A 23,645-nucleotide genomic window follows, 5' to 3' on the forward strand; every position below is an offset into this window, starting at 1 on the left:
CTGGTCTCCAACTCCTGACCTCAAGTGATCCACCTGCCTTGGCCTCCCAAAGTGCTGGGATTACAGGCGTGAGCCACTGCGCCTGGCCCCTCCTGTCTTTCAGAAGCTCAGCCCAAGACCACCATCATCCCACAGTGGAGCCTTTGCTTCCCCAAGAGAATGGCCTCCTTTGGGGTCCTCACACACCCGTTTCTGGTGTGTCTTTATTTGGTTCTCTGCCCTGCTGGTTCTGTAAGTCTCGAATTCTCTGAGAAGGACTCGAATTCTCCCAAACTCCAACACCTCACGTTGTGTTTGGTGTTTAACAGATAATTAAATGAATGGGCAAAAAGTGGAGGGCAAAATCATTAAAATGTCTTTTAAGATTTAAGGATTTTAGGCCGAGTGCCGTGTCACCAGGCTGGAGTGCAATGGCACGATCTTGGCTCACTGCAACCTCTGACTCCCTGGTTCAAGGGATTCTCCCGCCTCAGCCTCCCAAGTAGCTGGGATTACGGGTACACGCCACCACGCGCAGCTAATTTTTTGTATTTTTAGTAGACATGGGGTTTCACCATGTTGGCCAGGATGGTCTCGATCTCCTGACCTCATGATCTGCCCACCTCAGCCTCCCAAAGTGCTGGGATTACAGGCGTGAGCTACCGCGCCTGGCCTGAAATTTTTTACATGATTGTTTACTAACTTTACAACAGGAGGATGTTGTTGTTCGCTGGCCAGTAGGTGGCGCTGTGGCACGTGATTTGAGCCTCCTGGATTCACACAGCTGTTTGCATGAGAGCCCAGTGCTGGGACCATTAGCACCCCAGTCAGGCTATGCATCTCCCTCCCAAGGGTGCTCACCCAGTGTGGCCTCCATGGCACAGGGGGGCTGAGATGAGGCTCCTTTAGTACACCCTCCCTTGAGAAGAGCAATGTGTGCTTACCCTCCAGTGGCTTGTTCTCATGAAATACTCCACAGTTAGGGACCTTAAGATGCTTAGGTCTGAGGTGTCACCTGACTGAAGCCCCTCAGAATCCCAGACTGTTGTGGTGGGTCAAGGGCATGGGGCTTTGGGTTTACTGGCCTGGGCCTGAATGCCAGCATTGCCTCTTCCTTGGTGTATGACCGTGGGTGGTTGCCTTTCCTAGGCCTCTTGTTTACTTGTTTTAAAATGGACAGTGATGCCTACTTTATAGGGTTGTTATGAAACTCAACTAATGAATATAAAATACTTGACCCAGACTGGTATGGTGGTTCACGCCTGTAATCCCAACACTTTGGGAAGCCAAGGCAGGAGAATCACTTGAGCCCAGGAGTTCAAGACCAGCCTGGGCAACTTAGGGAGACCCAGTCTCTACCAAAAATCAAAAAATTAGCCAGGTAGAGTGGTGCGTGCCTGTAGTCCCAGTTACCCAGGAGGCTGAGGTGAAAGGATCGCTTCAGCCCAGAAGCTCAAGACTGCAATGAGCCATGATCGTGCCACCACACTCCAGCCTGGGCGACAGATCAAGGCCCTGTCTCAAAAAATATAATACTTGACCCATTGCAAGATCTTTCCATGCACGACAGCTGTTCTATTACTCTTCCAGGATGAATTGCACGGCCTGCTCCCTTGGGTTTCCAGGTCGCGGGAGATGAAAAAAACTGAATGACCTCAGTAGGCCAAGAGCAAAGGACGTGGGTCCAGACCTGGTGGCCAGTTGCTTGTGATGGGAGCTGGGCTGGAGTCCCCAAGTGCCACTAGTACTGATATCTTTTAACTATGTTCATTGTGACTTGTTTATTTATAAAAGTAACCACTGCGCCTTGGTGTGGACTGAACTCTGAACTCCAGATGCATGCGGTGAGTTAACCATGGTCTGGGGAGCTCTGTTTCCATGCCCAGGACATGCATCTGTGAGCATCATATGTGAGCAGATATAGCCATGCCTCTGGTGATTTGAACGCCTGCGCTTTCCAGCTGCTTCAGGGCCCTGAACATCGATGGATGTTTGTACTTCATTCCCTCCTCAGCCCAGCTGGTCCCACTCCGCGACTGTGCTCTAGGCATTTCATCTCAACTGCGTGACATACTTGAATACAGCAATTATGAGAACAGCAACCTCAGAAGAACATCTGGCATCCAGACCTCGCCAGCCTATTTACACAAGGTACCAACTTCTGTAAGCCTTGAAAAGCTAAGTCATCCAGGCTGGGTGCAGTGGCACACTCCTGTAATCCCAGCATTTTTTGGAAGGCCGAGGCAGGCAGATCACTTGAGGTCAGGAGTTCAAGACCAGTCTGGCCAACATGGCGAAACCCCATCTGTACTAAAAATACAAAAATTAGCCGGGTGTGGTAGTGCATGTCTATAATCCCAGCTACTTGAGAGGCTGAAGCAGGAGAATCGCTTGAACCCGGGAGGCGGAGGTTGCAGTGAGGCGCACTACTGCACTCCAGCCTGGGCAACAGATCCCTTAGTATAGATACAGGGAGCTTGGGTGGTCTCATCACAGCAGAACCTCAGCTCTTGGCATGTTCTTTCCTTTGCTACCAGCTTTTGAAACTGAAGTGTAGCAGAGTCATGAACCAGACTCTGAAACATGAACCAGAGAAACATTTTAAGAAGTAGCGGCTGGGCCGGGCGCGGTGGCTCAAGCCTGTAATCCCAGCACTTTGGGAGGCCGAGACGGGATGGATCACAAGGTCAGGAGATCGAGACCATCCTGGCTAACACATGGTGAAACCCCTGTCTCACTAAAATACAAAAAATCCAGCCGGGCGAGGTATGGGAGCCTGTAGTCCCAGCTACTCGGGAGGCTGAGGCAGGAGAAGGTGAAAAACCCGGGAGGCGGAGCTTGCAGTGAGCTGAGATCCGGCCACCGCACTCCAGCCTGCATGGACAGAGCCAGCCTCCCGCCTCAAAAAAAAAAAAAAAAAAAAGAAGAAGGCTGACCAGGAGCTGAGACAGGAACTATGGCTGCACCTGTGAATAGCCACTGCACCCACCATGGCAACATAGTGAGACCTATCTTAAAAAAAAAAAAAAAAAAGGCCAGGCACAGTGGCTCAAGCCTGTAATCCCAGCACTTTGGGAGGCCAAGGCAGGTGGATCACAGGGTCAGGAGATCAGGACCATCCTGGCTAACACAGTGAAACCCCATCTCACTAAAATACAAAAATTAGCCAGGCGTGATGGCAGGAAAGCCGTAGTCCCAGCCACTCGGGAGTAAATGAGGCAAGAGAATGGTGAACCCGAGTAGTGGAGCTTGCAGTGACAGATGGCACCACTGCACTCCAGCCTGGGCGACAGAGCAAGACCTCGCTTAAAACAAGAAAAAGAAAAAGAAAATGGCCAGGCGCAGTGGCTTACAACTGTAATATCAGTGCTTTGGGAGGCCAAGGCAGGAGGATCACTTGAGCCCAGGAATTTTAGACCAGCCTAGACAACATGGCAAGACCCCGTCTCTACCAAAAATACAAAAAATTAGCTGAGCATGCCGTTGCATGCCCATAGTCCCAACTACCCGGGAGGCTGAGGTGGGAGGATCACCTGAACCCCAGAGCTTTTTCCAGACAGGGTCTCACTCTGTCACCCAGGCTGAGTGAGACCCTGTCTGGGAAAAAAAAAAAAAAGCAGCTGGGTATGGTGGCACGTGCCTGTAGTCCTACCTGCTCAGGAGGCTGAGGCATGAGGATGGCTTGAGCCCAGGAGTTCGAGGTTACTCTGAGCAATGATGGTGCCACTGCACTCCAGCCTGGGTGACAAAGCAAGACCCTCAAATAAAACAAAATAATTGGCCATAAATATAAGAGTTTTTTTGTATATTGTTCATTCTGTTCCCTTGATCTATATGTCTATCCTTTTTCCATATCTTATAGATGTGATTACTAGAAGTTTCATAGCAAGTTTTGAAATCAGGTAGTATACATTCTCCAATTTTATTCTTTTTCAGATGTGTTTTGGTTATTCTAATTCCTTTGCGTTTCCATGCAAATTTTAAGATCCAATTTTAAGATTCAATTTTAAGATCCAATTTGAGATGGATCTTGCTATATTGCCCAGGCTGGTCTCAAACTCCTGGGCTCAAGGGATCCTCCTGCCTCAGCCTCCCAAATAGCTGGGATTACAGGCACATGCTACCACACCTGGCCTCTCAACTGCTTTAAAATAAACACAACAACGAAAATCTTTTGGAAGTTTGATGGGCATTGCATTGAATTAATAGACAAATTTGGGGAGAATTACCATTCATCTATACCGTGAAATCTGTCTCTACTAAAAATACAAGAATTGGCCAGGTGTGGTGACTCATGCCTAATAATCTCAGCACTTTGGGAGGCCAAGGTGTGCGGCTCACTTGAGGTCAGGAGTTCAAGACCTGCCTGGCCAACATGGTGAGACCCTGCCTCTACTAAAAATATAAAAATTAGCCGGGTGTGGTGGCAGGCACCTGTGAGCCAAGCTACTTGGGAGGCTGAGGCAGGATAATCACTTAAACCCGGGAGGTGGAGGTTGCAGTAGGAAGAGATCACGCCACTGCACTCCAGCCTGGATGACAGAGCAAGACTCAGTCTCAAAAAACAACAAAACAATATTGAGTCTTCTATTCCATGAATGTGAAATGTCTATGCATTTTTTTAGATCTTTAGTTTCTCTCAGCAATGTTTTACAGTTTTATATGTATGGATTTTTTTTTTTTTTTTTTTTTTGAGAATGAGTCTCATTCTATCGCCTAGTCTGCAGTGCAGTGGTGCAATCTCGGCTCACTGTAACCTCCACCTCCCAGGCTCAAGCAATTCTCCTGCCTCAGCCTCCTGAGTAGCTGGGATTACAGTTGCCCTCCACCACGCCTGGCTAATTTTTTGTATTTTTAGTAGAGATGAGGTTTCACCATGTTGACCAGGATGGTCTTGAACTCCTGACCTCAAGCAATCCATCCACCTCGGTCTCCCAAAGTGCTGGGATTACAGATGTCACCCACTGTGCCTGGCCGTGTGTGGAACTGTTTTCTCAATTTCATTTTTGGATTGTTTATTGCCAGTTTATAGAAATGCAGTGAATTTTGGTGTGTTAATTTTGTATTGTGAGACCTTTATTCTAGTAGGGTTTTTTTTTTTTTAAACATTCCTTCGGATTTTCTACAGTAGAATTACATCATCTGCAAATGAAGATAGTTTTACTTCTTTCTTTTCAGTATGGATGCCTTTAATGTCTTTTTGTTAATTAATGCACACATTGCACATTCAGTAGTACAATGTTTAGTGGAACCGGTGAGGAAAGACATCCTTGCCTTGTTTTGATCTTAGGGAGGAAAGTCTTTGGTCTCACTGTTAAGTGTGGTATTAGCTGTACGTTTTTCATAAGGGCTGTGTTCATTTGCTAGGGCTGTCATACAAGGTACCACATGCTGGGTGGCTTAAAAAACAATGTATTTTCTCAGGAGGCATAAAGGCCAAGATCAAGGTGCGGGGGGGTTTGTTTCCTCTGAGGATCTCTCTCCTTGGCTTGTCTGCAGCTGCCTTCTCCCTGTGTCTTCACGGGACCTTCCCTCTGTGTGTCTCTTCTTATAACGGGACCAGTCAGGTTGGATCAGGACCCACCCCAATGACCTCATTTAACTTTAATTACCTCTTTAAAGATCCTATCTCTAAATACAGTGACACGGAGGTAATGGAGTTAGAACTTCAACATACTAATTTGGGGCTGGGTGTAGTGGCTCACGCCTGTAATCCCAGCAGATAGCTTGAACTTTGAGACCAGCCAGGGCAACATGGTGAAGCCCATCTCTACTAAAAATATAAAAATTACCTGGGTCTTGGGAGGCCGAGACGAGAGGATCACGAGGTCACGAGATCGAGACCATCCTGGCTAACACGGTGAAACCCCGTCTCTACTAAAAATACAAAAAATTAGTCGGGTGCAGTGGCGGGCGCCTGTAGTCCCAGCTACTCGGGAGGCTGAGGCAGGAGAATGGCGTGAACCCGGGAGGCAGAGCTTGCAGTGAGCCGAGATGGCGCCACTGCACTCCAGCCTGGGTGACAGAGCTAGACTCCGTCTCAAAAAAAAAAAAATTACCTGGGTCTGGTGGCGCACACCCACAGTCTAGCTACTCAGGAGGCTGAGGTAGGAAGATGGCTTGAGCCTGGGATGTGGAGGTCAAACCCCAGAAGCAGAGGTCACAGTAAACCAATATTGTGCCACTGCACTCCCTCTTCTTCTTTTCTTGGGCAACAGAACCAGACTTCATCTCGAGAAAAATTAAAAAATTAAATAGACATGAATTTTTTTTTTTTTTTTAGAGTCTCATTCTGTTGCCCAAGCTGGAGTGCAGTGGTGTGATCTCAGTTCACTGCAACCTCTGTCTCCTGGGCTTAAGTGATTCTCATACCTCAGCCTCCCAGGTAGCTGGGGTTACAGGTGTGTGCCACCATACCCAGCTAATTTTTGTATTTTTAGTAGAGACAGGATTTTGCCATGTTGGCCAGGCTGGTCTCAAACTCCTGACCTCAGGTGATCTGCCCACCTCGGCCTCCCAAAGTGCTGGTACTACTGTCGTGAGCCACTGCACCTGGCCTAATTTTTTTTTTTTTTCTTGAGACAGAATCTTGGTCTGTTACCCAGGCTGGTGTGTAGTGGCATGATCACAGTTCACTGCAGCCTTGACCTCCCCGGCTCAGGCTATCCTCCCACCTCAGCCTCCCAGGTAGGTGGGACTATGGACACATGCTACCACGCCCAGCTAATTTTTTGTATTTTTTTTAGAGTCAGGGTTTCACCATGCTGCCCAGGCTGGTCTCAAACTCCTGAGCTCAAGCAGTCCACCCACCTTGGCCTCCCAAAGTGCTGGGATTATAGGTGTGAGCTACTATGCCTGGCCTGGACATATAATTTTTAGAAGAAAATGTGGCCACAACTCTCCTAGAGTTGAATGGTTTTTTGTTTTGTTTTGTTTTGTTTCGTGTTTTTTTTTTGTTTGTTTGTTTGTTTGTTTTGTTTTTGGAGACCATCAACAAGATTTCAAGGCTTTAAAGAAAGGAGCTGCTTCAGGAAGAGACAAAATGACTTGATCGCTATAACCTTCAAGTGCAGACTGGGAGAAGAGGTATCAACTGTACATGAGCTGGAGAGGGGCGGGATAGATAGAGACACAGGTGATAAAGAAAATATAGCAAAATGTGAATCCTACAGTCTGGGTGGCAGATGTAAACCCTGTAATAGCCTCACCTGGGGAAAGTTGCCTTGCAAGAATGAGGCTGCCCATTCTCCAGACCCACCCCGGCCACCAAGCAGGCTGCAGTAAAAAGTCTGGGCCCAGGAGGAAGTACCTTGGAAACCAAGTTGCGATGCCCTGGTTAGGGGCCCAGCAGAGGGGTCATCCTAGCTCTACACCATTGCATACTGAGTTTCAGGAGTGGGAGTGCCATCCTCAGGGTCACACAGCGTGTCGGTTCCAGCCTAGGCCTTCCAGTGTCTCATTAATCTTTTATCCACTCAGCTTCTCTTCTGGCTCATGAACCTTGCTCTCCTGGGACTCTTTTTTCTTTTTGAGGGGTTGGGGGTGGGACAGAGTCTCGCTCTGTCGCCCAGGATGGAGTACAGTGGTGCCATATTGATTCACTGCAACCTCCGCCTCCCAGATTCGAGCAATTCTCCTGCCTCAGCCTCCCGAGTAGCTGGGACTACAGCTAAACCACCCTGTCCGGCTAATTTTTGTATTTTTACTAGAGACAGTGTTTCACCGTGTTGGCCAGGCTGGTCTCGAGATCCTGACCTCAAGTGATCTGCTTGCCTTGGCCTCCCAAAGTTCTGGGATTACAGGCATGAGCCACCGTGCCCGGCCTGGGACTCTTCTTGCAGTAAGCCAGGGCCATGGAGCCCTTCAAAAGTTGCTCCCCCCAATCCCCAAAATATATTTTTCTCCCACCTGTCCCAAGTGCCTGGCATCATACCATATGGGTCAACTGGCCATGTTTGCCATGGAAGCCCAAGAGGAGGAAGTGGGTCTTTTATTACCCGGCACAGCAGAGCTGTGGAAAGTGCACTGAGAAAGGTCAGGATGTGAACTAAAGCATTGGGAATGGGAAGGCAGAGACCTTGGATTAGCTGGGATGCTCCATGCCCTCGCTGAGTGACCTTGGATAAGCCCCTTAGACACACTGAGCCCATTTCCTTATCTCCACGACGGGCGTCCCACCTGCTACTGCACCGGGTTCTTGTGGCAATAATTGAACTCACACATGCAAACAGGCTTTAGTTCAATAATTGATCTCACACATGCAAACAGGCTTTGTGAGCTCGATAAACACAGGTGGCATGGCCAGGTGTGGTGGCTCATGCCTGTAACCCCAGCACTTTGGGAGGCCAAGGTGGGAAGATCGCTTGAGCCCAGGAGTTGGAGACCAGCCTGGACAACACGACGAAATCCTGTCTCTACCAAAAAAATTTAAAAATAAGCCAGGCATGGTGGCACACACCTGGTCCCAGCTACTTGGGAGGCTGAGGTGGGAGGATCACTTGGGCCCAAGAGGTCAAGGCTGCAGTGAGCTGAGATTATAACACTCCAACCTGAGTGACTGAGTGAGACTGTCTAAAAAATAAAAATACACCAAAAAACAGGTAACTATTAAGCATTGCTAGGACCCGCATGCGGTGACCCTGAGGGTGCTGGGTTTCTGTTTGAGGGAGAAGAAACTCCTGAGCCCCTAGGTATTGTGGGGGACACGCAGTTCCAGACTGCCTGCACGTCCTGTATGCCTGGCCTCGTCCGCATCCCTGGCACCCATGACGATAGCCGCATTCCACTGGTGTTTCCCCAGGAAAGCCAACCCTACCTGCATCTCAGCGGAGCTTCCACAGAGTTGGAACCCTGCTCCGAGAAGGTGCGGGCTCGGGCCAGGGATCACACAAACTCCAGAAGGAGGACGTAGTTGGTTTGCAAGGCTGTGACCTGGTCGAATAACCTTTGATCTGCCCCGAGAGGAATGTGGGCATTAGGCTGCGGCCCACAGGACAGCCCTGTATTTTCTGAGAAACGTGGCCCACGGTGCAGATCTGCTCCAGCTCACTCTGGTGGGATCATGCCAACCACGGCTGGGCCACGGAACATCATGGCAAGGTGCTGCCCTCCTGCTTCACCGCCTGTCTAGAAGCAGACTTGATCTGAGCAGGACTGGAGTCAGCCAAGGGCATCACGTGCTCTGGTCCCCGCCTGCCTTGACTCCTCCTGCCTCACTCCCCCATGGCCCATAGTCATGTGGGTGAAGGTAGTGGGCACCGGGGCTGGGCCCAGCCCCCGACACTGCCCAGACAGACTTTCCTAAGGCACCCTTTTCCTAGCGCAGGTGCGGCCTCAGCCCACCCCTCTTCAGGCCCACAGATCGCACCTCTCTGGTGTGCGGTTACCTCTTGCCTATGTTTAATTCATGGCTGGGGGGTTGGGACGAGCTTCCCGAGAAAGGAAAGAACTCCCCTGGGGTCTTGCCCAGTTCCTGCTCACCAGAAGGACCATAGCCGAGGTCCCAGCCTCCTCCCAGGGCCCAGGACTGGGGAGTGGAAGCCATCAGTGGGCTCGGAGGACACTGTCCCAGCCAGGACACAGCCGTTGGTCACTAATCCGCAGCCCTGGAATGTCCGTGGGCCAATCAGCGGGGTCTCTGGGGGCTCCCCAAGGGCGCTAATAATCCTACAATGATTAGCAGGGGCCACGGGGTCAGTGCACGCCACTCTGCCTGCTGTCGGGGGCGGGCTGGCCAGGCTGAGGCCAGAGCAGGCAGGCATCCCCCGGAGTCGTCTCTTTTCATGCCAGCGCCAACAGGAGGCTGTTTGGACACACTGATTACTCACTCACCAGCCTCCCTCTTTTGTCCACCAGCCCAGCCTGACTCCTGGAGATTGTGAATAGCTCCATCCAGCCTGAGAAACAAGCCGGGTGTTTGAGCCAGGCTGTGCTCGGAGTGCCTGACAGGCCCAACAGACCCATGCTGCATTCGGAGACCTCGCCTGGCCGGGGGCACCTCCTGGCTGTGCTCCTGGCCTTCTTTGGCACCACCTGGGCAGAGGTGTGGTCACCCCAGCTACAGGAGCAGGCTCCGATGGCCAGAGGTAAGGGACACCTGGTGAGGAGCTCGGTGGAGTGGGTGCTAGGAGACTTCTGGAAGCCTGAGCCCCAGGCCAGTCCTGCAGGTGGTTTAATGAGGAAGCCCTGGGACAGCCTGGGGCGGTGAGGGGTGGATGCTGGACTGGGGAGGGAGGAGGAGGAAGGGGGCCAGGGCTGGGGTCAAGGAGGAATGCCCGAGGGAGTCTGTGGCTGGGGCCTGGAGAAACTCAGTGGCCCAGAGGAGCCCCAGACAGGGGCCTGCTGGGAGCGAGGGCTGGCCCCCCTACACCCAGCCCCCACCCCTGTTCCCTCCCGCCACCCCGACCCCAGCACTCAGCCCACGCCTGCTGTACCTGGTCTCTCTCTCAGCCTGGCTGCATCGCTGTGCTCCCCGTCCCCTGCACCCACCATACTCCTCTCCCATCTTGTTTTCCGAGGGCGTGCTTATTTTGCTGTGGTGGGTCCAGGTGCCCCCATCCTCGGGCTGCCTAAGAACGGAAAGAACTCCCTTGTCTCCCCACCCCAGCCCTGAACAGGAAGGAGAGTTTCTTGCTCCTTTCCCTGCACAACCGCCTGCGCAGCTGGGTCCAGCCCCCTGCGGCTGACATGCGGAGGCTGGTGAGTACCAGACCCAGCTGGGCTCTGCCAGGGGGGCGGCTGGAGGCACAGACCCCAGAGGGCAGCTCGGGAGGCCACGCCTGTCCAGGCACTCTTCCACTTGACCAGGGTGGGAAGGCACAGCCAGGCACTTTGGCCCTGAGGGACCAAGGCCCTGGTTGTTGGAGGTCTCTGCAACTTCTTAACCTCCCACCCTCAGTTCAGGAGGTCGGGCCCCTTGGCTCCCACTTGCCTGAAGGGCAGGACCTTGGGCCTTCCCTGGCATCTTGTTGCCATGGAGACCAGGAGCCGCTGCAGGAGCCGGATCCCCTCCTCCAGGGAAGGACCCCTGCAGGGCGGGCGGGCCAGGGAGGGAGAGGGTCCTGCTGGGCTGGGGAGGCGCTTCTGTGCAAGGACCCAGCGCCTCCTCCTGAGCTTATCTGAGCCACTAGGACAGGCCTTGCCCATGTTCTCTGCTCACTCAGTCGTCCACATTTTCAGCAGGGGCCGGGAATCGGGGGTATAGTGTTCTCCACCAGCCCGGCTGGGGCTGCTGGGTTGGGGCTGTCATCTGGGGGCTCAGAAACGCTGCCCCCCATTGTCTGGGACCCCAGCAGCCCCAGCCCATGTTAGCAGGCCAGGGAGCCAGGGCAGGGTGGTGGGGGCGGGAGGGTTCCCCATGGCTGCTTCCCATGAACTCCTCCGAGGCAGGCGGCCACGGTGGCGTCCTTGAGCACTCTAGGGTCAGTTTCCCAGGAGGTGGGGGTGGGGTGGCTAAATGGGGGAGGTCGCTTCTCTCCCTTTCCCCGCCCTGAGCAGCTCTGCCGCTCCTCAGGCTCAGACCCTGTGCCGCCAGGGCTGCTCCCAGCTGTGACCTCCGTGGTGGGTACTCCTGCCTGGGACCCCAGGAGGGCCTGCGGCAGTCAATGGCTGGCAGTTGGCACCCTTTCCAGGGCCCTTTCGTCAAAGTCCTAGAAAACTTCATTTCCATAAATGTGCAAATGGAGCTCCATGTCTCAGCCTCCCTCATGGCCCGGCCCCAAGCACCCTCCGGGCCTCTAGGGCTCTGGGGCACCCCTTCTCTGGACACAGTGGAGACTGAAGGTCTTGTGGAGGTGTGGGGTTGCTGAGGGACCCCAGGGAGCCTTCATGAGAGGTAAAACCCCAATGGACATTAGTGCAGGGCAAAGTCGGCTTGGGGTGCAGCCCTGAGGGCCCCCCCACCCTGCACCCACTCAGTGCTTTTGAGTTCTATCCTACAGGCACCTCCCTGCTCCATTTACAGATGAGCTCAGGGAGTCTCGGGAGATCAGGGGTCTGCAGCAGGTCACCCAGGGGTGGCGATTGCCAGGCCCCTTGTTTAAGAAGAGGGAGGGGGCTGGGCGCGGTGGCTGACACCTGTAATCCCAGCACTTTGGGAGGCTGACGCAAGCAGATCACCTAAGGTCAGCAGTTTGAGACCAGCATGGCCAACGTGGTGAAACCCTGTCTCTACTAAAAATACAAAAATTAGCCAGATGTGGTGTCACATGGCTCTAATCCCAGCTACTCGGGAGGCTGAGGCAGGAGAATTGCTTGAACCTGGGAGGCGGAGTTTGCAGTAAGCCGAGATTGCTCCACTGCACTCCAGACTGGGCAACAGGGTGAGACTCTGTCTTAAAAAAAAAGAAGAAGAGGGAGGGGGCGGGGTCAGCTGTGCGTGGTAGGGAGCCGATGAGGCGGGTACGGGGACAGGAGACCAGGGCGGAGAGGCGTGGCTGTAGGGCGTTTTGCATCACAGGAGGGCAGCATGGCCCGGTGGGAGTAGGGGAGCCTTTCTGACAACGGCCAGGGCCCAAACACAGAACCAGTCTGTCAGGGGTGGGCACTGCTCACATGACCAGATGGGAGAAAGACAGCAGGAGCCCATCCCACTGCCTGGGCAGGGCTGAAGGATGCCCACAACAGGATTCAGAGATGGAGGCTCAGTCCTGAGAGGCCGGGCTCCTCCTGGACGAGCATCAGACAACACCACTGCTTCCTCCAGCAGGACTCCTCATCCAGTGCTCTCTTTGCCTCCTGACCTGGCACCCGGTGGATGCTCAGAGATGGTAGGGGAGGCCTGGCCCAGCAGTCAAAGGCCTCCCACAGATGTCTCTGTTTGTGCTTCCCCCAGGACTGGAGTGACAGCCTGGCCCAACTGGCTCAAGCCAGGGCAGCCCTCTGTGGAACCCCAACCCCGAGCCTGGCGTCTGCCCCGTGGCGCACCTTGCAAGTGGGCTGGAACGTGCAGCTGCTGCCCGCGGGCTCAGCGTCCTTTGTCGAAGTGGTCAGCCTGTGGTTTGCAGAGGGGCAGCGGTACAGCCACGCGGCAGGGGAGTGTGCCCGCAATGCCACCTGCACCCACTACACACAGGTGAGTGTGTTGCAGTGAGGCCAGCGTGCCAGTTCCCAGATACAGGCTCCTGCTGGGCCATCTCAGAAGAGGCTAGTTTGACCTAAATGTTGGGATTCCTTTTCCTCCAATTTGTTTAGTTTTACTTTTTTTTTTTTTTTTGAGACAGAGTCTTGCTCTGTCACCCAGGCTACAGTGCAACGGTGCAATCTCGGCTCACTGCAACCTCCGCCTCCTGGGTTCAAGTGATTCTTGTGCTTCAGCCTCCTGAGTAGCTGGGATTACAGGCGCCCACAACCACGCCCGGCTAATTTTTTGTATTTTTAGTAGAGATGGGGTTTCACTGTGTTAGCCAGTATGGTCTCGATCTCCTGACCTCGTGATCCACCCGCCTCAACCTCCCAAAGTGCTGGGATTACAGGCTTGAGCCACTGTGCCTGGCCATATTTTTGCTTTTTTGGAGACACGGTCTCACTCTGTCACCACAGGCTGGAGTGCAGTGGCATGATCTCAGCTCACTGCAATCTCTGTCTCCTAGATTCAAGCGATTCTTGTGCCTCAGCCTCCCGAGTAGCTGGGATTACAGGTACGCGCCACTACACCCAGCTCATTTTTTTTGTATTTTTAGTAGAGATGGGGTTTCACCATGTTGGCCAGGCTGATCTCAAACTCCAGACCTCAAATGATCTGCCCACCTCAGCCTCCCAAAGTGCTGGAATTATAGGCGTGAGCCACTACGCCTGGCCTAAGCCACTTTTTTTCAATCTGAAATATGAATAATTTCAAACATAAACTTATTTATTTATTTATTTATTTATTTATTTGAGACGAAGTCTTGTTCTGTCACCCAGAATGGAGTGGAATGGCGTGATCGCAGCTCACTAGAACCTACACCTCCCAGATTCAAGTGATTCTTCTGCCTCAGCCTCCCAAGTAGCTGGGACTACAGGCATGAGCCACCACACCCGGCTAATTTTTGTATTTTTAGTAGAGATGGGGTTTCACCATGTTGGCCAGGCTGGGTCTCAAACCCTTGACCTCAAGTGATCCACCTGCCTGGGCCTCCCAAAGTGCTGGGATTACACGTGTGAGCCACTGTGCCTGGCCTCAAACATAAATTTAAAATGGCCCCACTCTTACCCACTACCTAGGTTTAGAAGATGCTACTAAACTAAAGCCCCGCTCCTCCCCTTTCCCTGCTGTCCCTCCCTGGAGGGAATCTTCTTGAAGTTCAGGAGCATCACTGCCAAGCAAGTTTCCATTTTTTCTCTTCATTCAACAGATATTTGTTGAGGATTTTCTATACACACCTGGCACTGTTCAGGTGCTAAGGTATGGCACTGAAAAACACAAGCGAAATCCCAGGAAATATTGAATACCTCTACTACTTATGCAAGTGTGTTGTGCATGTTTAAGTATTACATAAGGCTGGGCGTGGTGGCTCACGCCTGTAATCCCAGCACTTTGGGAGGCCAAGGTGGGAGGATTGCCTGAGCCCAGGAGTTTGAGACCAGCCTGGGCCACATGGCAAAAACCTGCTTCTACAAAAAATACAAAAATTACCCGGGTGTGATGGTGTGTGCCTGTAGTTCCAGTTACTTGGGAGGCTGAGGTAGGAGAATTGCTTGAGCCTGGGAGGTGAAGATTGCACTGAGCTGAGATTGTACCATTGCACTCCAGCCTGGCCAGCAGGAGTAAAACCCTGTCTCAGAAAAAAAAGAACATGTGCCTACAACTAGGTGTTGCCAAAGTGATTACACCAACTGGAGAGACCAGCAAACCAGTTTTCACTTCCCAAAGATCTTGTGGCTCTTTAATTTTTTTTTTTTTTTTTTGAGACGGAGTCTTGCTCTGTCGCCCAGACTGGAGTGCAGTGGTGCGATCTCAGCTCACTGCAAGCTCCGCCCCCCGGGTTCACACCATTCTCCTGCCTCAGCCTCCCAAGTAACTGGGACTACAGGCACCCACCACTACGCCCGGCTAATTTTTTGTATTTTTTAGTGGAGACGTGGTTTCACCGTGTTAGCCAGGATGGTCTCGATCGCTTGACCTCATGATCTGCCCGCCTCGGCCTCCCAGAGTGCTGGGATTACAGGCGTGAGCCACTGCGCCCAGCCCTGGCTCCTTAAGTTTTGTCAGACTCAAAGATGTGAAAAACCTAACCCTGTTTTCTTGTTGTTAGTTGTTTTTTGTTTATTTTGTTTTTGTTGGGTTTTTTTGAGTCAGAGTCTCGCTCTGTCACCCAGGCTGGAGTGCAGTGGCGTGATCTCGGCTCACTACAACCTCCTCCTCCTGGGTTCAAGAGATTCTCCTATGTCAGCCTCCTGAGTATCTGGGATTACAGGCGCCCACCACCATACCCGGCTAATTTTTGTATTTTTAGTAGAGACGGGGTTTTGCCATGTTGGCCAGGCTGGTCTCAAAGTCCTGACCTCAGGTAATCCACCCACCTCGGCCTCCCAAACTGTTGGGATTACAGGCATGAGCCACCGTGCCCGGCCTCTGTTATTGTTTCTAATCTTCTTGATATGAATGTTTAGATCATTAATTTTAAATCTTTTTTGTTTCTACTATATACATTTAAAGCTATAAATTTCCCTTTAAACGATTTCAGCTACATCCAATAAGTTTTGATATTTAATGTTTTCATTATTATTTAGGGATGTTTTTTCTATTTCCAATCATGATATTGTCTTTGTTTGTTTTGAGACAGGGTCCGGCTCTGTCGCCCAGGCTGGAGTGCAGTGGTGCAATCTCAGCTCACTGCAGCCTCAACTTCCTGGGCTCAGGTGATCTTCCCACCTCAGGTCCAAAGTAGATGGGAATACAGGTGTATGTCACCATGCCTGGCTAATTTCTTGTATTTGTATTAGAGAAGGAGTTTTGCCATGTTGACCAGGCTGATCTGGAACTTCTGAACTCACATGATCCACCCAACTCAGCCTCCCAAAGTGCTGGGATTACAGATGTGAACCACCACACCTAGCCATGATGTTGTTTTAGATTTTGAAGTGTATCTTTAAGTTTCTGAACTATGTTATCTTCTTAATTTACTTGTAAATTATTCAGTTTAAATTTCATTGCACTGATTCATAGAATGTGGCCTGTAGGATGTGTTGATTCTTTGGTATTTGTTGAAACTTGCGTAGTGGTCTAATGTGTAGTCTTGCTTTGTGGTTTGCAGAAGTCCCATGCATTCCGAAAAACAATACATGTTCTTTAAGTGTTGGATACATGTATATGATCACATGTTCACATCTGGCTGCTACAAGCCAGTCTTGTACATGTAATTTTTAGTCTCTACTGGAGAGTTTGTTTCACTTTTCTTATATTTTGGCCATTTGTGCTATTCCCAAGTTGTCGCTGATTCTAAGACTTTAAACTGGTTTGCAGAGCTGTATCCATTAGCTTTTGCTGCATGACATTCTACCCCAAAATTTAGCAGCTTACGATTCTGCATGTCAGCCACTTGGGTTGGGCTCAGCAGGGAGGTTTTCTGGTCTTGGCTGGGCCCACTCATATGCCTGCAATCAACTAGGGGGCTGGCTGGGAGCTGGCTGTGCAAAAAGGCCTCTAGTGGTTCATCTGTATTCCATGAGGCCTTTCAACCTCCACCAGGCTTTACTGAGCTTGTTCATGTGGTGGCTGAGCATGGTTCTATGAGAATGAGTGGAAATGGCAAGGTCTCTTAAGGCCAGGTTCAAAATCAGCTCAATATCGCTTCTGCTGCATTCTGGTGGCCAACACCAGTTACAGGGCCAGCCAGATTCAAGGAGCAAGGAAAGAGACACCTCTCCTTACTGCAAAAAGCTGCAGAGTCACATTTAAAAGAGTGGGCTAGTGCAAGAAGTGAAGGGTTGTGGTCATAGTGCAGTCACAAGGCCCTTGATGTCCCAGTCTTTTTTTGGCTAGTCCCCTCTGCCCATCAACGATCTCCCCTCCCTTCAGGTATCTGCTAGCCCTCCCCTCTCCATTCCCCTCTCAACTAAGAAAGCCTTCCTAGGCCAGGCATGGTGGCTCACACCTATAATCCCAGCACTTTGGGAGGCTGAGGCAGGCGGATCACCCGAGGTTGGGAGTTCAAGACCAGTCCAACATGGAGAAACCCCATCTCTACTAAAAATACAAAAAAAATTAGCCAGGCGTGGCGGCAGTCACCTGTAATCCCAGCTACTGGGGAGGTTGAAACAAGAGAATCGCATGAACCCAGGAGGTGGAGGTTGCGGTGAGCCGAGATTGTGCCATTGCACTGCAGCCTGGGCAACAAGAGTGAAACTCCATCTCAAAAACAAAAAAATTAAAAAAAATTAAAAAGCCTTCCTGGACTATTCCCACCCATACTTCTACCCCTGCCCAGGACAGCTGCTGCTCCTGAGCCCCCGAGGAGGTGAGGGAGCCCTCTGTCCGCCTGGATGATAGTGAAAGCTGTGTTCCCCTCCCCAGGAGTTCACGATAGGGTTTCTGATCCCCTGTGTCTCCTGTAGCTCGTGTGGGCCACCTCAAGCCAGCTGGGCTGTGGGCGGCACCTGTGCTCTGCAGACCAGGCAGTGATAGAAGCCTTTGTCTGTGCCTACTCCCCTGGGTAAGCCCTGCTACACCCTCTGCTGGGATGTCTGGGAGGCAGGGAGGGGCGCTTTCACTGAGGGTGAGATGCCCCCCTATCCACCTGAAAGTAAAGTCCGACACCTTCCTCTGCACCCTTGGTGGGAGAAGGGAGGAGAGGAAAGGCAGAGGGTGCTGAAGATTGTGGCCATGCAGAAGGTACTGCTCTGTGGATGCCCCTTCCTGGGTACCAGTCCTGGTATCAGGGAGTTTGTCCAGGATTCGTTTGGAGGTCATCTCTTCTCTCCCAGGGAATCTCTCTATCTCACCCAGCTCCCTAACTCTCTGGCCAGGCCGCAGGAACTGCAGGGGCCAGGGGGGCAGGCAGCAGGGACCCACCACTGCCTTGCCCAAGGCCAGGCCCTCCCACACCCTGTGGTGCCTGCTCGTCCTCACAGAGGCAACTGGGAGGTCAACGGAAAGACAATCGTCCCCTATAAGAAGGGCGCCTGGTGTTCGCTCTGCACAGCCAGCGTCTCGGGCTGCTTCAAAGCCTGGGACCATGCAGGGGGGCTCTGTGGTGAGTGCATGAGGGCTCGGTCTGGTGACCCTGGGGTAGGGGTGGCAGCATCCTACTGGGCTGTCCCAGAAGCCCCGGCCCTCAGCACCCAGGGAGGCTCCTGCCCGGCCTGCTGGGAGGAGACCTTTTTCTCGGAGTCCCCTCGTCCTCTGACCAGAGGTCCCCAGGAACCCTTGTCGCATGAGCTGCCAGAACCATGGACGTCTCAACATCAGCACCTGCCACTGCCACTGTCCCCCTGGCTACACGGGCAGGTACTGCCAAGGTGAGGGCACTGGAACCTGGGTGTGCCCAGCGCTGCTCTCGCGGCAGGTCCTGGGGCTGCTACACTTCCTGAGTCTCAAGGGTGTTAGGGGTGCTGACCGTGTACTCCCTGAGTCTGCCCACTGCAGAGCACTGGCTATTTGCCAGACCCTGAGCTGTGCAGGAGATTCACAGTGAAATCAGGTTCAGCCCCTTAGGCTTTGGGAGGAGGACAGAATTAGGATCCAGAAGTGGCTTCTTGCCCCACCGCCCCTCAATCCTAACCCACTCTGTGACTATGGGCAGGTCACCTCCCAAACTCCGATATGCCTCACTCTACAGTGGGAACCAAACCAAAGACACCAGGCATGCCAGCAGTCAGAAGCCTTTGTGGGTTCTGTCTCTGGGAGGGGTATTCTTGCTGTGGTTGGCATTGCCTGGATGTTCGAGGCCTTTGGGGGCAGCATGGGGTCCAGAAGGCTGGGAGCTGAGCCTCTGCCCCACTGCCCTGCCCTGGCAGTGCGGTGCAGCCTGCAGTGTGTGCACGGCCGGTTTCGGGAGGAGGAGTGCTCGTGCGTCTGTGACGTCGGCTACGGGGGAGCCCAGTGTGCCAGTGAGTCCTGCCCCAGGGCCCCCAAAGAGCCAGCCCCTCCCAAGACCCCCTTCAATGGGGCGTCAGCTCCCAGGAGCCCACTGTGTACCCCTCTTTCCAACTAATTCGGTGACAACATGTTGAGAGCTTGAAACCGGCCACAGCGTGGATATTTACACCAAAGAAATTGGCAAATGCTACAAATCATGGATTTTTTTTTTTTCTTTTGAGAGAGAGCAAGCTCAATGTTCCACACTTACCAGCACACTCCTGACTCTCACCACGCACTCTTTTGGAGCAGGTGGCTGGAGGAAGGGGCTTAGCTCCCTGGCAGGGCAGGAAAGGGCAGGGATTCTGAAGTCCGCACACAAACTCAGGCTCCCCTACCCCAGCCAAGGTGCATTTTCCCTTCCACACCTGTGACCTGAGAATCGACGGAGACTGCTTCATGGTGTCTTCAGAGGCAGACACCTATTACAGAGCCAGGATGAAATGCCAGGTGACGGTCACCCCTACCTTCCCAGGGACCCCCCCAGGGCCTCAAGTGAGGGTCTTAATGGAGGGACCCTGGAGTGAGAGATGGTTTCTTCAATGTCTCTGACCTCACCCTGTTCATCAGCAGAAAGCAGGGGTCATGGACTCTGAGGCTCATAGAAGCCAGGAGGTCACTTATTGACCTGAGGGGCCAAGGTCAAGGCCAACCTCCATCTAAGGGAGTTTCAGGTTGCCTTGCAGGAGGGAATGCAAGATCAGAGTGGCCAGAGCTCGGGGCTGCTCAATAAAACCAGCAGCTCAGACTTCCACTGGCAGCTCTCGAAACCACAGTTAATTTCTGGGGTTGGCAATCAACTCAGATATGTTGAAGACACTGTGCAGGTGAAACAGAACATTCTCAGGGGCCAGACCTTGCCCAGGCCTGTGGGCTGCCGGTCAGGCCGCTGTGCACAGGGAGAAGAGAAGCAGATGTGAACAGAGGGGACTCCTGCTCTTGGAAGGGAGGATGTGCGGGCTGGGGGTGATGACAGCCTGGCCAGCACACACGTGACATCCTCGCCCATGGGCAGGGGTGGCAGGAAGGGGCAGCCTTCCTGGGAGCCCTGCCTGTGTGACCTGGGGTGGGGTTACAGAGGAAAGGTGGGGTGCTGGCCCAGATCAAGAGCCAGAAAGTGCAGGACATCCTCGCCTTCTACCTGGGCCGCCTGGAGACCACCAACGAGGTGACTGACAGTGACTTCGAGACCAGGAACTTCTGGATCGGTGAGTGCCCGGCTGATTGGGGGTGTGGTGAGTAAGGGGTTGTGATGCCCCACCCTGCTGCAGGAACCCTGGGCTGTGGCAGCTGCCAGCAGATGGCGAGGGTGTGGTAAGGGCCTGGAGCCCAGAGCGGGGCTGGCTGCTCACCCCCTTTCCTGGGGAGGGCCCAGGTAGGGAGCACATGGGGGCTGCCAGCACTGGGAGGAGGGGCCAGAAAAGCAGCTGGCAGCAGACTCCAGGGTCTGAGTGGGCCGGGGGACCTCTGGCCGTGGGCCAACCTCGACTATCCCGGCCCAGGGCTCACCTATAAGACCGCCAAGGACTCCTTCCGCTGGGCCACAGGGGAGCACCAGGCCTTCACCAGTTTTGCCTTTGGGCAGCCTGACAACCAGGGGTGAGTGTGGGGTGCCTCCCTCCCCTGGGCCTCCCTCTCACTCGGGCCTGCCTGGCAGAGCCCCCAGGCTACACTGAAGAGCCGCCTCCCCATCCTGCTGCCTGGCTGGGCCCTGGCTGGTGCCTGCCCAGGTGCCAGAGAGTTGTGGGCACAGCTGGTGTGGGCCAGTGCTGTGGTGAGGGAGATGCAAGCCGGAAGGCATGTCACGTGGGAGAGAGGGGCCCAGGAAGCCTCCATCCATCTGTCCATCCCCAGTGTCCTCTGGCTGTGACTCCATCCCTCCAACTCTCATCCACTCACCCCTCCCTCCACGTGCCCTCTGCCTGCATCAGTTACACTGATGCCAGCATTCCTTAGCTGTCACCCCCCCCTGCAGTCATTCACAATACAACCCCGAACCTGTGGACCCACCAGCCATCCTGTACCAAGAACCCTCTGGTCATGTGGCCCCACCCTGCTCTTCAAAGCCCAGGAATGCCCAGGGCCGGGGTGGAGGTGGTCCTGCTGCCAGGCCACCAAGGGCTCCAGTGATTTTAGCCAGCCCTCCTTGCCAGCAGCCGGCCTGTGCCCCTGGCCTATTGCCTGGAGGTAGTCGGCCTTGTTGGGTTCCCAGGTATACATCTCAAGTGTGCTGTCTATTCCAGTCCACACCGTCCCCACAGGCTGGTGTGGCTGCGTGCTGCCATGGGGTAGGCAGAGCTGCTACCCCAGGAAGGGGCTTCCCTGAGAAGTGGTCTGGGAAGCAGGGATGGGGGCTCGGGGATGGGCCTGGTTCCCAGCAGCCCCATCTGCAGATGGGGGCTCTGGAGCCCCTGAGATGCAGGGTCCTGATGGCTGGAGGGTTTAGGCCTCTCGCGGACCCCTGACTTCACTCTTCCCTCCTGAGCACCACACCCTGGCCTGCAGGTTTGGCAACTGCGTGGAGCTGCAGGCATCAGCTGCCTTCAACTGGAACGACCAGCGCTGCAAAACCCGAAACCGTTACATCTGCCAGTTTGGTGAGGGCCTTCCTGAGGCTCCCCTTCTCTGATCCCTGTCCCTGGGGGTGCTGCTGACCTGGTCCAGCCTGCAAGGGTATCTAGGTGGCAGGTTCAGAGCAAGTCTGGGCACACGGGGCCATGGAGGATGCCCTGCTCAGGGCCTTGTACCTGTGGGCTCCTGAGCCCAGAGGGGCAACGACAGGCCCAGTGTCACACAGCAAGGCCACACAGGCAGGCCTAGAGCTGCAGCTCTGCAGGGAATTTCTCCAAGGACCCTCTCCTCCTGTCATGAAAGCTACTGCCTGGGAACCTGTTGGGTTCCTCGGTGTTCCTGGGAGCCCCATGAGCTATGGTGGAGGCAGAGGTGAAACCTGGCATGGCACCAGCTCCCAGCAGCCCCTGCTAGGAAGGTCGGGAGCATCACAGGAACCACGGCCATGGGCACTTCCAGACTGAGCGCAGCAGTGCCCCCATTTTGGGACTGCCTGGGCTGCCATCGAGCCCTGCTCTCTTCTGCTTCCTTCCAGCCCAAGAGCACATCTCCCGGTGGGGTCCAGGGTCTTGAGGCCTGGCCGCACGGCTCCCTCGCCTGCCCTGGGTGCACCGGCTCTGCTTACCTGTCTGCCCACCTGTCTGGAACAAGGGCCAGGTGAAGACCACATGCCTCATGTCCAAAGAGGTCTTAGACCTTGCACTCTGCCGGAAGTTGGGCAGAGAGAGGCATGGAGGCCAGTGAGGGCCAGGGAGTGAGTGTTAGACGCTGAAGGAGAAGACGCCGCCAGTGGTCCAAAGAGGCTGCTCTCTTCTACCTGGCCCAGGCCCTGTGGGGCAGCGGAGCTTCCCTGTGGCATGAACCCCACAGGGTATTAAACTAAGTTATGAATCAGCTGAACCTGTGCATGCTTATTTCAAAGGGAAATCCAGATTATCCAGGACGACCCTGGAGAGACCAGAGGGGGCCTGAGGATTCACTGCAGAGGCCTCCATCCACCTATTCCCTTTCCTGGTCGCCTTCATGGTCCAGGACACTCTCTGGAAGTTCTGGGGCTCCCCAAGAAGAAGAAGACCAGACTCTGCCTCGGGGAGGGGCAGTTCTCATGGCTGGGCCCAGGCAGGCAGGGTATTAATAGAAGCTGCTCTGGATGTCTGGGAGACCACGCGTGTGTCTTGCCCCCACTGGCGGAGTGTCATCGCACCTGGACCGATGGTGGTCAGAATCTGTGCAGTCCCGCTCCCTCACCCAGCTCCTCAAACCTCACCGCACAATAGGTTATCACTATTCCAGTTTACAGGTGAAGAATTGAAGGCACAGAGAGTTTGACTTGCACAGGACCACACAGCTGGGAGTCAAACCCAGTGAATCTGGCTGTTGTTTATTTATTTATTTTTCTTTTTTGAGACAGGGTCTGGCTCTGTCGCCCAGGCTGGAGTGCAGGGGTGCAATCAGGGTTCACTGCAGCCTCGACCTCCCAGGCTCAAGCGATCCTCCTGCCTCAGCCTCCCAAGTAGCTGGGACCACAGGTCCACACTGCCGCGCCACACTAATTTTTGTGTTTTTTGTAGAGACGGGGTGGCATCATGTTGCTCAGGCTGGTCTCGAACTCCTGGGCTCAAGTGATCCGCCATCGTGGGCCTCCCAAAGCGCTGGGGTTCCAGGCGCACGGCCCCGCGCCGGCCCAGTCTTTCCCTCTCCCACTGCCTCCCAGGGCTTCGCCTGTCTAAGCGGGCGCGGGCAGCTGTGCTGCGTCCCGACTCAGCGCGGACCTAAGCGGGGCGATTACACAGATGCCTCCAGCTCTCTCTACCGTCCCCGAAGGCGCTCAGCCCTCGGGGCCGGGACCGCGGCCGCAGCGTCCGGAGAGGCCGCCCTGCGCATGCCCGCGGGAGGTGGGTGGCCCGGGAGGTGGGTGGCCCTGGCGCGCGCTGCCCGAGGCCTGGGGGCGGTGGGGGCAGCACGGGCTGGGCGGCCGAACCGCGACCTTCGCACCCCGCCCCACGCCTGGTTGGGGACCGGACGCACCGTCGTGAGT

The 23,645-nt window shown here is 54.0% G+C and overlaps 1 protein-coding gene across 8 annotated transcripts; it reads left to right on the plus strand.

Moving 5' to 3' along the window:
* LOC101008159 (C-type lectin domain family 18 member A) lies at positions 1 to 22,507 on the plus strand. Of its 8 annotated transcripts, XM_017954481.3 has the most exons (16): positions 1,424 to 1,657; positions 1,774 to 1,823; positions 1,941 to 2,130; positions 6,966 to 7,065; positions 9,835 to 10,064; positions 10,586 to 10,677; positions 12,812 to 13,051; positions 17,515 to 17,612; positions 18,031 to 18,152; positions 18,310 to 18,417; positions 18,916 to 19,008; positions 19,380 to 19,486; positions 20,115 to 20,244; positions 20,539 to 20,635; positions 21,542 to 21,633; positions 22,143 to 22,507. In XM_017954481.3, the coding sequence occupies exons 5-16, from the start codon at positions 9,941 to 9,943 to the stop codon at positions 22,178 to 22,180; spliced, it is 1,341 nt and encodes a 446-aa protein (XP_017809970.2). In that variant the 5' UTR covers positions 1,424 to 1,657; positions 1,774 to 1,823; positions 1,941 to 2,130; positions 6,966 to 7,065; positions 9,835 to 9,940; the 3' UTR covers positions 22,181 to 22,507. The 8 variants fall into 8 exon arrangements, with proteins under 8 accessions (XP_031513956.1, XP_021788884.2, XP_009196957.2 ...); XM_031658096.1 differs by adding an exon at positions 1 to 195 and having other exon boundaries at positions 1,570 to 2,130; XM_017954480.3 differs by having other exon boundaries at positions 1,424 to 1,823; positions 1,994 to 2,130.
* The last annotated feature ends 1,138 nt before the right edge of the window (positions 22,508 to 23,645 follow it).

This window comes from Papio anubis, chromosome 18 (genome assembly GCF_008728515.1).
Source record: "Papio anubis isolate 15944 chromosome 18, Panubis1.0, whole genome shotgun sequence".
Lineage (NCBI taxonomy): Eukaryota > Metazoa > Chordata > Mammalia > Primates > Cercopithecidae > Papio > Papio anubis.

Bases quoted from the DNA above. Each gene is read 5' to 3' on its own strand.
- LOC101008159 (XM_031658096.1), top strand. From the start codon at position 9,941: ATGCTGCATTCGGAGACCTCGCCTGGCCGGGGGCACCTCCTGGCTGTG. The intron at 10,678-12,811 runs GTGAGTACCAGA...TGCTTCCCCCAG, and splicing joins CGGCTGACATGCGGAGGCTG to GACTGGAGTGACAGCCTGGC. The intron at 17,613-18,030 runs GTAAGCCCTGCT...TCGTCCTCACAG, and splicing joins GTCTGTGCCTACTCCCCTGG to AGGCAACTGGGAGGTCAACG.